General features: G+C 44.6%; 1 protein-coding gene across 1 annotated transcript in view; it reads right to left on the minus strand.

Moving 5' to 3' along the window:
- Positions 1-208: 208 nt before the first annotated feature.
- Positions 209-17946, minus strand: part of ntng2b (netrin g2b) — a 45410-nt gene continuing 27672 nt past the window's right edge. Inside the window, exons 5-8 of the mRNA XM_076158746.1 lie at positions 16779-16808; positions 4627-4794; positions 2463-2597; positions 209-1263 (exon numbers count right to left, since the gene is read on the minus strand). Of these exons, the coding sequence (XP_076014861.1) occupies positions 1040-1263; positions 2463-2597; positions 4627-4794; positions 16779-16808 (557 nt within the window). The 3' untranslated portion in view covers positions 209-1039. The remainder of the gene's footprint in view (positions 1264-2462; positions 2598-4626; positions 4795-16778; positions 16809-17946) is intronic.

The raw sequence follows: 17946 nt of genomic DNA on the forward strand, positions 1-17946 counted from the left end.
ATTTCTACAAAAAATATTCAAATAATGTCATATAATATTACTATGTGGTTTCTCTTTTCTCTTTTTCTGATGAGTTAAATTCTGTTTCCTGAATACTGTGTGAAGATTAAATCTCGCTAAGTGTGGCAACAATCACTCATTCCTATAACGACCATAATAGTGACTAGATTTTTTTTATCATTTGTAACCCCCTGGATACTATATAATATGTATAATCTCAGCAACTGTTAGTGGGCACATTAGATACAATGACCGAAGGTAGAACTTTTTTTTTTAAATGTAGCAGAAATAGAATAACTGTCAAATCCAATATCCCAATTTTTTTCCGTTGCTTTCGCTCTTTTTTTTTTTTTTTTAGAAGAAATGAAACCTGGTTAATATATTATGTCGGCCTCAGCAGCAGGATCAAACGCGTGCCTCTTCCTCGCCTCCAGCCCGCTCCTCTTCCTCTTCCTCCTCTTCTTCCTCGTCGGCCGTCGTAAAGAACAGTCTTTAACGGGGGTGAGATCCTTAACGCAACCAAGGAAAAAAAAAGAATAAGGTCCTTGTGTTACAACAGCCATTCCGTTGGTGGTAAAACAGTGGTGATTGAAATGTCTTGTTTAATGCTTTTTGGTTTGGTTTGATGCACATTTCTCCAGCTGAGGACTAAAGGGAGGGACAGTGGTTGGTTTGCTCCCCCGCCCCCTTTTTTTTGTTGTTGTCCTCTGTTTTCTGAGGTCGCTCCCCTTCTTTTTTAACGTTTGTCCTTCTCACACCTGCGCACACACTCAGTAACAGTCTCCAGAGGTGTGTGTGTGTGTGTGTGTGTGTGTATGTGTGTGTTTGGAAGGGAGGGAGAGAGGGTTTGCGGTTATTTAGTGGTGTGTCTGTGTGTGTGACTTGTGTGTGCTTGTGTGCGTGCTGCAGTGCGTTCGTCGGGGGTCCAGGGATGTGCCCCTCCCTCCTCTTACCCGCTCTGGGTCACCCCTCGCCTCATGTATACACGCATATACACACACTCCTTGGTTGAGGAAAAAAAAGGAGGGTGCTTCTTGGCTCAGTGGGGGGTCATTGCGGCCAGCAGGTGGGACAGCAGAGTGCAGAGCAGCAGGACGGCCGTGGGGAGGAGCGGAGGCGAGGCGGCATTGCAGACCTTGCCCGCCTCACAGCGGGAGTGTTGGCACAGCACCCCCTTAAACTCTGGGGGACAGATGCACTTCTGGTTCTGGTAGCACGTCCCTCCGTTCTGGCACAGTAGCATCTCCTCGTCGCAGGTGTTAGCTGTGAGCCCAGAGCGACAGACAGAGAGACAGAGACAGAGGGACAGAGAGACAGAGACAGACAGACAGACAGACAGACAAACAGACGGATGGGCGGACAGAGAGAGATGGAGGGAGGGAGGGAGGGAGGGAGGGAGGGAGAGCATGAAGGCGTGAAGGTATCGACGTAAAGAAAACGAGAGAGAGAGAGAGAGAGAAGTCGGGAATAAAGAGGGCGCAGCAAAGTGACAGGGTGACAGGTGGTAAAAGGATAGTGGGGGAGTAAAGAGCAGGGGGAAGAAAGGCAAAGAGAAAGACAGGTGGGGAAAGATAAGGAGGGGCGATGTTAGAAACAGCATGATGGGAATGAGAGATACGGTGGGAGGAGGAGAATTCAGGGCAGATGTAACAAAGAAGAAAAGAAAGCAGGAGGAAGGAAAAAAGCGAGATAAATTCTTCAATCTGTGCCTCGGGGACAACAGCAGCTAACACCTGCCTTTTTGTTTTCGCAGACGTTTTCCTCCACCTATTTTTCCCTCTTTCACCTGCACTTTTTCAGGGTCAGGTTAAAGAATCCCTGTTTCAAATCCGGCGGAAAAAAGACGTGCGCGCAATATTTATTCAAGCACTGATTGTGCGAACAAATCACATCATTAAAATGCTATAAAAGGTATTAGACAAAGAGCAGAGGTAGTTACGCGGCACAGGATGCTTGACCTGGAAATGTAGAGAGAGGATCAGGCTCCCGTGACAAGAAATAATTACATGACATAGGATTTTATTGCTGCAAAGATAATTGGCTTTGCTGCATTGGTGCATTTGGAGTGAGATGTCAAACACAAAACTAATAGGCCAGTGGTGTACCAAACATGCGGTGCATACAGTGCAACAACAGGCAAAGCGTATACCAGTGGATTTACGTGTGCGCGCGCATGTGTGTAGGTGGGTAGGGGGGTTGTTTTAAGACGTAGCCCCCCTGACTTGATGGTAGATGGTGTAGGAAGGCAATTCTTTGTAATGGGGTTAAAACGTGACAGGGTCATCAATTAAAGGGGCTGCTGAAGCTGCTAATGAGCAACATGATTCATTCCCCTGGGGAGTGAAGGAAATATTGAGGGATGCACAGCACATTAACAAAAGGTCCTGGAAGGGCACAACATTTCTTCACCCACCGACTGGTTTGTTTTTAGACGTATGTATGTATGTATGTACTGTACTTACGATAGCAGCCTTGTTTCCAGTAAAACCCAGGAAGACAGTCATCACACTTGGGCCCGGTGGCGCCGTCTTTGCACTGGCAGAACCCTGTGTCGTTACATCGGTCGTGGACGGAGCCCATCTGGTTGCAGTTGCACTCTGATGGAATGGAGTTGCAGAGGAGATCAAAAAGAATTAGAATCAAAGGCCGTGTGCATTCATGTTCAGATCACAGATGAAACTTACTCAATCACTCCTACAGATGTGTCTCATGATGTTGCTGAGGTTCAGACTGAGTCTCCCTTTGACGGAATAAGTTTCTCGAGCAAAGGTTAAGTACTTTAAGTATTTAGTCCACTTGTGCAGTTCCGACAAAGGTACTCAGTGAAGTGTTCTACATCAAACTCAGAGGCTTTGAAACATTTGACCGCCTGGTCTGGAAACCATGGTGTTTGTTTTTGGAGTATAGAGACTTTTCTTCATTTTCCAATGACATGAGGGTTCGTTTTGGGATTTGCCATAGTTCTTCTTCTGCATAGTTCTGCATTAGGTGGTTCCTAATTAAGGACTGAACTTTAGTTCTGAGAACACCTCCTGTGGTTTCTATTACATTCCAGGAGGGTTTGTCTGCATTCAAAGGCAGGAAGAATAGGTTTTGCAAACTCTGTGGTATTTTTAGAAGTGGGAGAGATGCAGGGGATCATTTGTTGATCCTAAACTTCAAATTGACCTGAATTGTGGCCAAATGGAAATCCCTAAAGTCAATCAAAATGATATTGTTATCCTTCAAACAGCCTGGTCTCGAAACCTCACAAACACATACTTAATCTCAGAGGCAACTAACTTTCTTTTAGCGTTTGCTCAGATACATGCAGCATTTCCTAAACTGAATTGCTGGATCCATGGTGTTGATCCAACTCTTTCCACACCAGGCGACATTGAGTTTCTGTCGGAATTAGACTGTTTACACAAATCACTCTTATTTGCGCAAATTATTGTCATTACAAATACTTTTTTTTAGAGAAGATTTAAGATATTTAGATGAGTGATAGCTGGAAGCAGATCAGAGGTAGTGGAAGTGTGTAGCTCAGCATATTTGCATTGCATTTGGTATTCAGTGCCTCTCCTGACTTGATCAGAGGAAGAAGCAAGTTTTAAAGCCAAAATCAAAGTAACCAGCCTACTATAAAAAATTTATGAAAAACGAAACAAGCCGAGAGGCCCAATGTTGTCGGCATCTCTGTGTTTGTGGGTCATGTGTATACATTTTGCAACTGTGTGTGAGAAGCTGGAAGTCGAGGTGTGTGGCGAATCGGCAGCTGCCTGTAATTTGTGTGCAAATGTTTCAATGTTTGCGACTGTATGGCTTCTTGCCGCGGAGTGCCCTTGTGTGAAATAATTAATTTTCGCACTGTGCCGGTAGATTAGCTAACGGGGGGTCTCATTTGTGCTGACAACGAGGCCCCGGCCCCTCCGTGTGCCCCACTCGCCGCTAGTTTACCCTCCAGCACCCTGCAGTCCACCTACAGATGGAGCCAAAAATCAATGCCACGTTTCAGCTCCATGGCAATGCAAGTGGCGCGGCCTCTAATTTAGACGTGCCCTTAATAAGGATTTATATGACCTCTGTGTCGAAAAATATAATTACGTGTCCGGAAGGTTGTAAATCCACTTTCACCTGCTCATCATGATTATACTCGGGCTGTTCTTCCATCATTCCTTTGTTTGATTATGCTGATACGCTTCTTGAGTATTCATCAGAATCACTTCTAAGTAAATTTGATAGCATGTACCACTCTGCCAGTAGATTTGCCCCAGAATCTCCTTACACAAGCGTCCCCGTGCAGGTCTGACCTCTTTAGATTCCACCTCATGATATATTGGCACATCCTTACAAAGTCTTACAAAGTCTTGATTAGTAAAATAAGATCCCCCATACTTGTCCTGTCTTGTCTCTCATGCTATTTTCACCCTTAATAACGTCCAGTTTTATTATTATTGTGGTAAATCTTATCTTATCTCAGTTAACTGACCTAGTTAAGTTGACGAGATTAAGTGAAATGCCTGTAAAAGCCGGGAATTGCTGCTAACACACCACCTGATTTAAATTTTAACCACCACTCCCTAACATCATACAAACACACACCATCCCTTTCTCACACACTGACACCGCTCCCTTCAGACTGACCGATGCAGACGCCCTCATCATCCAGCTCAGCAGAGGTGTTGCGGAAGTATCCCAGCCTGCAGTGTTGGCAGTTCTGGCCTCTGGTGTTGTGCTTGCAGCTGACGCATGTGACGATATTCAGGTAGTCTATGTAGCTGCAGCGATTTGAGTGGCCGTAACACTCACAGTCTAGGAGAGAAGAGACAGAGTTAAGTGTTATTGTTTGGGGTGGGCGTTTCTCTTTATTTCCAGGGTGATTATGATGAACGTTGTGGAAGCAAATTGTGAGATTAGATGATATTATAATGTTCAAAGTTTCAGATAATGAGAAGAAATGAATGAATCGCTGCATGTTTTATGACATTCCTTTCTGACTCTATATTGGTTCAATAAAGACAGACCACTCCCTCTCCATTACTACACTCACAAGTCTGCTGAGTCTGCTTCACTGCACTGCACTGATTACTGATGGGATTTACACTGCGCTGCGTGTGTGTGTGTGTGTGTGTGCAAGATAGTGGGTCTATGCGACCGTGGATGTGTGAGTACACACACACGGTTGTGTCTGAGAAGTTAATTGTGTTACTGGAAGATGATAAGAAACCGAATCATAACCAAGGGACTTTGAGGTGAGGGACACAGTAGGTGTTTTTTGGACGAGACCTGACACTATGAAATAGCTGTGACCCTGTTTCACCTCACGGAAAATCACTCATCATCTCCTCTGCTCACTCTGGGTTTACTCTTCATTCCCACATCCTTAAATCATATCTTTCATTAGGTGCTACATAATTAAAAATATCTTTTACAATCCGACACTAAATTCAATTTTATCTCTGTAATTACTGAAATGATCTGAGTCGCGGCGATTAGAGGTGGTGCGCTACATAAATTTGGGTAGTTCTTTTCAGAGTTCACACCTGAAACCAAAGTAAAAAAGTGATGCAATGTGAACGCTGGAAGACCTTCACATAATTTGTCCACAGAGAGACAAACGAAAGCCTGGTATCATTTAAGATCTGCATTGTTGAGGGGGCGTTGCTCTACATTCTCCCCCACTCCGCTGAGGTTGGTACCTAATTAAGGTTTTATTAAGCTTTAGAAGTCGGCTGCGTTTGCGTGCTGCAAGGCATCACTGTCCTCTAAAGAGGCGTTTACCAGGCATGTTTATGCAAATATGCATTTAAACACAGGTTAAAAAATTGGGGTTTAGCTGTTTAATCAGCCGTCACATTATTATTTTATTATTGTTTGGTTGATGATGCGGCTGAAATATTAATGAGCTGGTTTAAAGGACGCCAGTGAGAGAAGTGCCGTAAAGTGCATCTCTCAGCACTGTGGGAACCTTGCTAGCAGTGGAGGAAAGAATTGCCTAATTAAATATAAATGGCCAATTACTCTGCCGACTAGAGAGGCAATGGGACATTGTTCTACAAATTAACGTTAAGAGTCAAGATGCTACTTTATTGGCATTTATTAGTCGTGAGTTGTTAACAATGAAATACAGTTATATAGACAGAGAGAGGACTGCATTACATTACGTTGTCACTGAATCTGAGGGTAGTAGTGTATTTCGTAAACTCGTCCTAAACTGGGAAAAGAAAACACAGTCGATGGTTTAAACTGCACATACTCACCTTGATCAAGCACATAGCACAAACACAATGATGTTGGAGATTCACAGAGGAAAATGAAATGGAAAACACAAAACATGCAATGAGAAGAATTTTTCCACAGGGTTCCTCCCTCACAAACACTGAAACTGATCTACACCAAGGTAACAAGAACATTTCACTCAGGTTCGAGTCTCTCGTCTGTACCTCCAGACCTGCACATGTTGGTCTCTTACCTTTAAAATCATCGTAAATGATCCCAAACAACAGCCTGTCCTGCGGCTCGCCTGAGGTCAAGAGCTTCAGAAGCCCTTCAGGAACGAAGGAATCTTTGTTTGAAATTCATCTTCCAACATTCACTCTAACATGGTTTACTGCACCTACTACTACCTACAGTACTACTACATACCTCCAGTACTACATTCACACATTTGTGGCAGGGATACACTATACAAAGAAGTCCATAGCGTGCTGAGGGATGAGACCACCTACTAGCTTCTACTGTTCAGAACGGCTTTGCTATATCCTATGAAGCGGCCACAATCTCTAGCTAGTGCTTCAAACCCAAAGATTTACAAAGATTTGGTGCTGCATCCACCATAAGCCCTTGAATGCACCAACAGTGAAGAGAATTTTCAAAAGAGCTTATTCTTAATGTTGCATTTTCAGAGAGAGACAGTAAATAACCCCCTAAATGAAAATCTGTATAATATTTCCCCTTACAAGAGCATTTGATCTTGTAAAATCTGGGTTCATTGTTTGTGTGAACATATCAGACAGGAGCCATATTGCCTGGTCTGACCTCTGGCCTTGTGATGTCTCAGCACTACACCCTATGCTGAAACTCTACCTTTCCTCCTCACTCTTTCCTCCTCCTCTTCTTCTTCTTCGCCACCTTCGCGCTCCTTTTCCTCCTCTTTTTTTTCAGAGGACTCCAAGGTGTCATGACTCCTCCTCGGGAGCGCTACAAAGGAGTGAGAGCTCCCAAAATGATCTGTGTTGACATAGCAGAGGTTATCTCAGGTTGGTTGGCCATAATAAAGACTTCACTGACAAGTTCATTGCGTTAAGATTGATTAGTAACTGTAAATGTAGTGAAATAATGCTCAGCTCAACATATGCAGTGTTTATTTCAAATTTTCAGACATTTTTTCCCCTCTTTTGTGTATGTATTTCCTCATTTCCACCTCTTGCCTGTCAGCTTCTGTGAGCTGTCAAGTGAAAATGTGATGCTGCTACTGGTGCTGAATTCAGTAAATTCCAAGATGCTGTAGCTATTGTGAATGGGAATTAATAAATTGTATATTTCTATCACTACATATTAAGACGTACCTTTTTATTTCAGTTTGTCTTGCCTGGATGAGGATGTGGCTTTATGGGTGCTGACAGTGTCCTGTACCTGCTCCTCTGTCACACCGCTGTACTTACTCAAAAGCATTGTATGGGCTTTTTTCTACAAGGTCTCCCCTCAACAATCTAAACAAACAATTCTAAAATTAGGCGCAACCTGCAGAGGCTAGAGTTTGCTGATATCAACTTCTGTCTCTCACTTTCCTTCTTCCACCGCGACCTTGTTTCACCTCTCTTTCCCCCTCGCTCGCTGTGATGGCAGATCGCCTCGCTCGGGGGCCTCGGCCTGGCTTTAGGGGCGAAACACCTCGGAGGGAAACTCTATCACTGCGTTTTCACCCCGGCAGTGAAAGAATGACACGCCACTTCCTTTCATAATAATGTCATGAATTTTTCTGGCTGGTGCTTGTTCGACACCCTCCAGACAGCAGAGGAAATGTGTGTCCATGCCATGAATTGTAACTTTTACGTGGAAAAATAATTAGTATTCATAGATGATGCGATATTGTAACATGGTGGCATTTAAACATGGGTGTGAGATTTTGTGTCTGCTACTGCACTTACACAAAGCCTCTCAATTCAATATCTGTGCCAGAAACAACTTAGTACACACATCCAACTTTTCCTGCATATTTAATTGTCTGCAGCTTGTTTTTCCCCTTTTTCTCTACCCCCAGAGGGCTTTTTTCCGTTCCCAGGATCCTTTGCTTCATGTTTTGGGGGCTACAGCGAGAGCGCAAAAGTGAGACAAAACTAGTTCAGTTTATGGATCAAGAAGACTCTGCCTGTTTTGCCTTCCCCCCTTTCGTTTGTTGCTGTACGCTTACAACTCAGCAAATCAAAACGCCAAAGTCCACCTCGCAGAGATGATCTCATATAAACAGACTCATACAAATGAACCAATCATACGAACCGACCGCACAGTGTATGTCATTGAGGGACTGATGATTAACAGACCACTAGAGAACAACATAGCGCTCCACACCTCCATCTGGGATTCCCCTCGAGGTGTTTTTGCATGGGCGATGTACGTCTCCAGTTGTTCTTCAGACAGGGCCATCCTGCAAGCATCCTGCTCCCATGTGCAGCGCCGCCCCTCAGGCGATCTACTCCCCCCACCACCACCAAACACCCACTCATTCTCCTTCATCCCTCCCCTTCCCCGGGGCTCCGCTGAGACAGGACGCCGGCAGCTGTTCTCACAGCATCCTGGACCATTTCACACAACTGGCATCATGCCATCATTACAGCTCATCAAAGTAACCCCTGCCCACCTCTGCTCATGTCTGACTCTGGCCCCACTAGACCATCCCCCGAACGCCTGCACACACACTCACACACACATTGGCAGTCAAACTTTCTTGTGGGAGAGCGAGTTTCTGAATCGTGGTTGTTTCAAAGGCTGATGTAGCACAGCAGAGAGCATAAATGCATTTAATCTCAGTAACCATGCTGCCTTAGGGGTAAGAGTGATTCAAAGCTTTCTTGGCATTAATCTCAATCAGCTCAGTCCGAACTGTCTGACATCAGACACTGGCAGCTGGAGCAATTGGGGTTTCCACTTGCCTCTTGACTGAAAAGCGTGTGTGTGTGTCTGTGTGCATTTGAGAAAGAGTCTGCTGGGCCCAGTAAACCATGGTACTCATGCAGTCTCACTGCAAACTCTGCTTGTGTGTATTGCAACTGAGGCAAATACACACATTATTTGATTAAGTTGTTCGCAAAAATACACAAGGCTTATTTAATCATCTTTACAGCTGCACGCCAGGTGAGGAAATGCATGTGCAGAACGCTGTGAGGTGATGGGAGTGTTTACACGCTTCAGCGCTTGCAGATTTACACCTATTTAAATTTGACATTTTGTGGAAATCAATCTATGTATTTCCTCAATCTGAATAGTATCGAAGCGTTGGGAGTTGTATGGAAACATACAGAGTGATCTAGAGTCTCTGAATGATGAAAAAACTTATAAGATTGTCCCAAACCTACTGCTGCGACTCACATTCGCTCTCTCTCGCTGTCTCCACTCACCTACATCATCTCGGTTTCTGCGTTACCTCCCAAATTGAATGAACATCTCTGATATGCAATATCATGCTGGGCAATATAACATTATGGCAGCGCTTGTACAGCATAAGAGTATGTAACTGAGTTTCGTCGTCTGGAAATGGTCCATGTCAGAAAGGCTCCTCACCATAGAAACCATCACAGCGGCTGAAGATGAAAATAATACTTATCTCCAGAGAGTAAATTAGATCATTCTACTTTCTGGGGGCTTCTACTCTACTTCTCTACTGTCATCTAGCGCTGTGGGTGTGGCTTACCTCCTCCTTCACTATGCCTCGGCTCTGACAGTTTCTGATTTTCAAGCAGTCTTTCCGTAGTTTCAATCAAATTTGAGGGATGAGGGTTCTCAGACAGGGCAAGAAGGATGTGCCCCTCTGTGATTGGTGGAGACTTTTTGGCAGTCGATTGAGACATTTCAGATTCTCGATCAACAACCAAAGGATGTGAGGGCTCCCGGGCGACTGAGCGGGACAGATGGGAGTCTTTGGTGATTGGCTTTGAAGGTGTGAAGTCCTCGGACTCCCGCGGAATCAGGAAAGCTCTTTGCTCCTCTGATGGAAGGGAGAGATTCTCTGCTGTAACAGAAAGTGTGGCAGGCTCTCCCATGGGTGCCAGTGGAAGCTCAGACATGGAGGTGGTGGGGGTAGTGGTGGATAACATACTGTCAGTTAGGGGGGTTGAGGTCTCTGCCTCCGTGATACTCGATTCGGCTGGTGGAGTGTCTGCTACATCGGTTGCATGTGGAGAGAGAGAACATGCATGCAGTGAGGAATGAGCAGGCGAGGGCATTAGCATAAGAGATGCTGCCTCAGATTGTTTATCGAAAGCAGGCCGAGCTTCCTCTTTTCTCTGATGTGCGTGCATGCATGCACACACACACACACACACACACACACACACACACACACAAACACACACACACACGCACACATACACACACCCATGCATGCCTGTTCATACACATGGAAGTGAGAACACACAATGAAAGTGTGATTTCACACTGCTGAGATAGGCTAAACTCAAAAGCTGTTCCACAACCCTTTCAGTGCTGGAAAGTGGCGTTTCTGCACAACACAGGGACTGTTAAAGGTGTGACTATTGTTAATATACTCTGAAAAGGAAATTACAGTATTTATCAAAGTGTATTACGCTCTTTAAAAAAAAAATCAGATCTGAGTCATGGACTGAGAAAAAAAATCAACAATGGCAAGTGTTGATAATGTATCTGATCTGTGACAGCAAAGAGATTCACGCAGTTGTTTTCAGTTATGACACTAACGTCTATACAATAAAACTATAACTTTCCCTCTCTGAATCATCCCAATGCAGCGGCTTATCAGCACGCTATTTAAAATGATGTGGCATCCACATTTTCCTTCAACATCAGCATGAAAACGGCAGAATGATATAATAATTCATCCCCTTTTCTTGTACACATCAAAGAACACAACTGGGAATTGGCAAAGCAAAAAGCCTGTCTAGAATCTTGCGCAAAATAATGTGCTGGTACAGACTGGATGGGGGGAAAGCAACAAAAAGGCATTTTTTGAGGCTGCTGAACAGTTTAAAAGTAATTTAAATGTACAAGATCTGTCTGATTTTTATTTGTATCCTTCAGTACATTTGAAAATTAATACATTTTAGGAATTAATATGTTCAAAGGCGGATTTTGACTCTAGTTACTGATCCCACGGTAGAGCAAAATGTAAAAACACAAGTTGATAAATGTGGTTTGGCAAATACAACGCACTCAATCATCCAGAATTTCAGTTTGAATCAGTGAAAAAAGCTGTTGTGAATCTCTTTGCTGCAGTGAGTCGTCCCCCTCCATAATACAGTATATATTTTATCAAAATTGACAGTTGGAAAGTGGTGAGGGAGAGAGAACCCAGCAGGCACCGGAAAGAAGAATCTGGCTCGCTTTCATCTTGGGCTAGCATGGGGTTTTGTGGTCCAGGGGGTTTGTAAGCTGTACATTATCTATGAAAACATGAGTTTGACACTCTGCAATGCTACACAGTAATCATTAGGCGTATAAGTCTGCCAGCATAATCGCACGGCAATCATGACTAATTAACACACCAGTCTCCTGCTGCCTCGCTTGCATGCGCCGGCCTTGAGTTACGTAGGGGAGACGAGGGGATGGTGAGCCGAGCCACACCGCCACCGCTCAATCGCACGCTGCATCAGCAAGCCGAGCTGATTTCATTACATAATCCTCTGACGTGTGCCTGTCTGTCTGTACAGATGGATTCACTTACTGTCCCATAAACACAACACACACACACACACACACACACACACACACACACACACACACACACACACACACACACACACACACACACACACACAGTACAAGGAAGCATTGCTGTGCGTTTCCTCATTCCCTCATTAACAGCCATTCAAATGCATGGACATATGTGCGTACACACGTGACCAATTCTTTAGTGTCTTTGGTGTCCCTACACACATTTTCATATAATGAGATCATTTGTAAACGGGATTAATATTGCCTCAGAAAAGATAACAATAATGTTTAATGCCATCTGTCAGTCTTAGCATTTCCATCGTTTATTACGCCGGGGCAAGTTATGATTTCGCTGCAGCCTAATGAAGCCATTGTGATTCAGGGCCAGTTAATATTTGCCAGAACACCTAATAGCATCAGGCTGAGTGACAGCATGGATGTTGTTAATATGTCACATGATTTTCCAGACATGATCCATTCTCTTGGTCAGAGGCCAAGTTTAATTTTTATAAAATGGAATGATTCCTAATAGAGCGGAGTGAGATGAGGATGATGAGATGGCTCGGCTGTGTGTAAACCACAGCGGCTGCTTTAGTACACCACCGGTGTGTGCGAGACTGTGTGCCAGTTGGTCTGGATCTGTGTTTGAGTGTGTGTGCTTGCCTGTATGTGGGCTGTTCTGCCTGTCCAGCCAGGACACTGTGGTATCTGATTTTAAATGAGAAGATGGAGTAGGGTTGTGTGGGGTCATGCTGGTTGGAAAGGTAGATATATGAGTGGGATTTAGGGTTTGGTTTCTCTGAACTCCCCTCCCCCTTATCAAATGCCCATCTGTCCAGCTGACCAATGGGCTGCAGCCTCTGCGGATCAGACTCTCTTGCCGGTGGATTGCTAATCCTCATCTGAGCATACTCAGTGATTTAACTAGGACTATGGACACACAGTGCAGCGGCAAACTGCTGCCATGATTTTGATAGACTGCAATCTAAAGCCACATATCTATCATCAATAGTATGTGAGCAAAAGGAGAGATGCAGTTTTTCACTACAGCTGGTTATTTAGGATTTTTCATCTCATGATTCGAATTGCAGTTTGCCGGCACACTTGGCCTATATGGCATGCAGATCAATCACGTGTTACAGACATAATCTTCTTCTGGATATTCATCATCCATAATGATCCTATTTAGGTTCCTTATCTGGTACATCTCAGCCATCCTGTAGTAGGCTGTATGTGACCAGATCACAGCTACAGGAAGATCACTTTGGGGTATAAGTTGTTTTTGTCCAGATCATGGTATGGTAATGTGATCTAGTCTAGGTCCACACAACATGACAAAATGTGTGTGCGTGTATGTGAGCAGCGTCAACTGCTCTGTGAGATTGGAACCTCAGGCCTCAAATACCCGAGAGGAAGAAGAGGGGATGAAGATGATTTATGGCTTTCACTGAACTGTACCATATGCCAGCCATAAATCTACACATACACACGTGCACACATACACACCAACACACACGCAGTTAACAAGGGTTTGCGGACACCAGGGTCGGGTCCTAGCCAAACACATTTCTCTGAACTTGAGGTGAGAGAACGAGACGTGCAACTCTGGGCTGTTAAGAGCTTCATTTCTGCCGAAGTGCAGCAAGTGTTCATGATTAACTTGTTAATTGTGAACAAGAAACCGCAACTTTTGTATGAATACATATGAATCCTTAATGATCAGATCATCTGTACTTACAATTCACATTTGTGTCCTTCATGGCAGATTCATAAAGGTCTATATAAGCTTAAAGCCAATCAGTAAATACTTTGAGGTTCTCACTGAAGTCAGCCGAAACAACAAAAGTGCTGGGCTGTTCAATAATTACTCTTAATGCATTTCTTTCAGATAAAAAGACATCTGACGACATCGAAGCAGTGCCAAAATTGCAGCCCCTCCCACATCCTGAGTGCTTTTCTGGTGGAACATGAGAGGTCCACCTACCTGCCAAGATGACAGGTTTAAATTTAGTACGAGGCCGAGCGGGTTTGGAGGGCCACTTTCCGTCCGAGCAGCTGCCAGAATGTGTTCACATCCGCTCTGGGTCGCTTAAAATCAGTCAGTCAGAACAAATGAAGCCCGACTGTACGCAGCTCGACGCCCACGCTGCTGAGCGGGGACAACCCACAGCTGACATTAATGTACCAAAGATATATGGAGCCAACGCACATCCAGAGCTCTGAAGATTTACCCGGTGAAATATGTATGATGTACTGTATACGCACAAACACAAACACAAACACAAACACAAACACAAACACACACCACTTGTCAGAATCTATAAGCACGACAACATGGACACATGCACGCACACACACACATTCTTTGTCACAAGTGTACACTAGGTCTATGCTGCTATCATCTACAGCAGGGGTTGGGAACCTTTTTCGCATCGAAATTTTCGCTGCGATTGGGGCCGGATCAAACGGCCGGAGGTTCCCCACCCCTAATCTACGGCTAATCTACTGTTCCGCACCTTCCTGAGGAGCTCCAACGGGCCTCTGGGTGACAGACACGGACTGGTCAGCTTCGGAGATGGCGGTGGTCTGTACATAGACATTTCCTGCGTCACCATCGGATTCAGCTTCACCCTCCGTTTCACTGCCAGCTTCAACTTTGCCTTCACCCTCTGTTTCACTGTCGGCTTCATCATCACCCTCTTTGTTACCTTCAGCTCCACCATCACCTTGTGTGTTACTTTCACCTTCACCTTCTGCTTCGGCTTCACCCCCTCTTTTGACTTCAGCTTCATTTTCACCCTTTACTTCAGTTTCAGCTTGTTCTTCACCCCCTGTCTTACCTTCAGCCTCACCTTCTCCCTCAGTGTTACTTTCAGCTTCATATTCCCCCTCTGTTTCAGCTTCACCCTCTTTTTCAACTTCAGCTTCATATCCCCCCTCTGTTTCAGCTTGTTCTTCACCCTCTGGCTTCCCTTCAGTTTCACCCTCAGCCTCACCTTCTCCCTCAGTGTTACTTTCAGCTTCCTCTCTGCCCTCTACTTCAGCTTCACCCTCTGTTTTCCCTTCAGCTTCGCCCTCAGCTTCACCTTCACTCTCTGTGTTACTTTCAGCTTCCTCTCTGCCCTCTACTTCAACTTCACCCTCTGTTTTCCCTTCAGCTTTGCCCTCAGCTTCACCTTCATCCTCTGTGTTACTTTCAGCTTCACCCTCTGTTTTACCCTCAGCTTCATTTTCACTCTGTATTTCAGTTTCAACTTGTTCTTCACCCTCTGATTCACCTTCAGCTTCACCCTCACTTTCAGCTTCACCCTCTATTTGAACTTCTACCTCTTCCTCTGTTTCACCTTGATCTACAGCTTCACCCTCCATTCCAAGTCCAGCTTCGACTTCACCCTCTGTTTCACCTTCAGATTCATCTTCTGCGATTTCACCCTTTGTTTCACCTTTGTCATCTTCATCTACACCTTCTGTTCCACCTGCAGCTTCACCCTCCATTCCAAGTCCAGCTTCAGCTTCACCCTCTGTTTCACCTTCAGATTCATCTTCTGCAATTTCACCCTTTGTTTCACCTTTGTCATCTTCATCTACACCTTCTGTTCCTCCTGCAGCTTCACCCTCTGTTTCAGCCTCATCTTCTGCTTTAACCTCAGCTTCATCTTCATTTATTTTAGCTTCATCTTTGTTCTTCACTTTGCTCTCAGCATCATCATTGTCATTTGTCTCAACATCATCTTTGTCTTCACCTTCCATTTCACCTTCAGATGCATCATCAGATTCAGACTCACAATTGGTTTCAGCTTCATCGTCAGCTTTACACTCTCTCTCAGCTTCAACTTCACCCCCTGTTTCCCCTTCACTTATTTCAGCTTCCTGTTTGCTCTTAATGTCACCTGCCGTTTCACCATCAGCCTCCTCCTCACCAATTGTTTGAGCTTCATCTTCCGCTTCTGCATCTTTAGCTTCACCTTTAACTTCAACCTTGGTTTCATATGCAGCCATGACTTCAGCCTCACCCTCTCTTCCTTCATCAACTTCACCTTCATCTCTGCTCTCTGTTTCATCTTGACCTTCGGGAGTGGCAAAGGTGAAAGGTACAGATGAAGATGATGTTTACATAGGTGGAAATTTGAATTATTGGAACCCTTAAATTGAAACACTATCACTATTATCACAAATAACTAATATATCTAATAGCAGGGTGCATATTCCTATTGCTCAGTCTTCTCATGCATCCGCCTTTTATTGTTGGGCCATGTGGAGAAGAGCCCAGTGCTGTCAGGGTTGATGTTGCCACTTTGCCGATCGTTTCTGCCTAACAGCTCGGAGGCTGAGAGCCTCTCCACAGAGAGAATCCCTAATCAAATTCCCTTTTATTCCCGCCTCCCTAAGCTCCTCACCCGGAATCACACTGCATTACAACACGCTAACATATACCCACATCCCTCTCTCCCCTCTCCCCTCTCGCTGCCTTGTCTTTCCCCATCCTTTCCCACTCCTCATTGCAGTTCCATCCGACACCTGTCCCACCTCCCCTCCTCCCTTCCTTCAACCCGTGACACCGCTTTTAATCTAAACAAGAAGAGAAGAACTGTGGAAGAATTCCTCGTGCAGGTTAGAATAGCTGTGATGAAAGGACATGGCGACAGAGAGGCCTATTAATAATGAAGCACACAGGGCCAGAGCAGCAGAACTGAGAGGAGGAGGAGGAGAGATGGCTGACTACAGAGCCGCTTAAACTTCACAGGAAAAACAGGGAGGGTGTGGGGATACATGTGGAAAAACAAGGCATGGGTTTAAAACTTAAATTCCAATGAAGCAACAAAACAGAGAGATGAGACAGGTAGAGGGAGCTGATTGCCACCACTTTTGCATCGAACTGCATTATTACTTACTAGAACCGGAGGGGGAACCAGCAATCGTACCTGAAAGAGAGGAAGAGAAAGGAGGAGGAAATGAAAATGTGTTTATTTATGTGTTCAATTTGCTAAGAGACTTGACTCTTGACTCATTCCCCAGACTCAGGTGGCTCTGCAAATTAAGGGTTCTCAATGTTCTGCAGTAATTATTGGATTTTTACTTTCTCCGACTCCATCCTGTTAACCTGTTAACTCACGCAGCCCCTCACATTCTCAGGTACTCATTGTGTGTGTGTGTGTGTGTGTGTGTGTTTGAACAGAGCCTCATCTCTTGGCTTTTCGCAATTCTGTGCTACTTTGCCACCCAGGTTGTGTTACTTAGCATGGCCAGGCATGCATAATGCAATCTGAAGAGACAGAAACGTATCGTCTCAGCCGCGGCCATTCAGTGTCACATCTCAGCTGAGCAAGTTGCAAACGTTTTAATTTTTTACTTCCGCTAATGGGCTCCAGGAGTTTAAATGGGTGATGATGGGCTCTGAGAGTGTGTGTCAGGACCATTAGAACTAAAGTTGCAACAATGACATGATAAAAGTGCCGACAGTGTGTGTGAGCGTGTGTTTGTGTGTGCGGCTGTGTTTGTTTGAAAGAGGAGAAAAAGAGAACGGCTGCCCTACATTATTATTTTACTGTAGCTGGATACACCCTCCAAGAGGATTTCTCCCTCACACACACACGCACACACACTCTGTCGACCTTTCACAGCTCTCTGATCTGCTCTCTGCACCGAGGTGATGACATTTCAGAGATCTCAGACCTTATCTAAACCTCACTTTTTCACTTTTCAACTGAAAATATTGCTTGATCTTACATATTCATAGGAATGTTGGAGAACATCATTTAATATAACAGACTCCTCTTTACCCCGTTAACTAAGGTGAAATCTAAGTGCACAGAAAATGATCTATCAACATCAGGATCAAGGCCCTGACCCTTTCAATCGACAGGATATTGAACATTTCGCTAAATATTTGCCTCATGTCATGTCACAATGTGACCTGAGTATAATTAGTTGTGATCAATCTCAAACTGTATGATATCAAGCCCCATGCATGTCAGAAATGCATCATCTACTTTTCTGCCATCTGCACTGGTTTGTAGATGATGGTTGTAATGATTAAAAATGACATTAAGGCAATAAATC

The sequence above is a fragment of the Genypterus blacodes genome, unplaced genomic scaffold (assembly GCF_046128005.1).
Source record: "Genypterus blacodes isolate CSIRO-AG114 ecotype Tasmania unplaced genomic scaffold, CSIRO-AGI_Gbla_v1 ptg000085l_1, whole genome shotgun sequence".
NCBI lineage: Eukaryota > Metazoa > Chordata > Actinopteri > Ophidiiformes > Ophidiidae > Genypterus > Genypterus blacodes.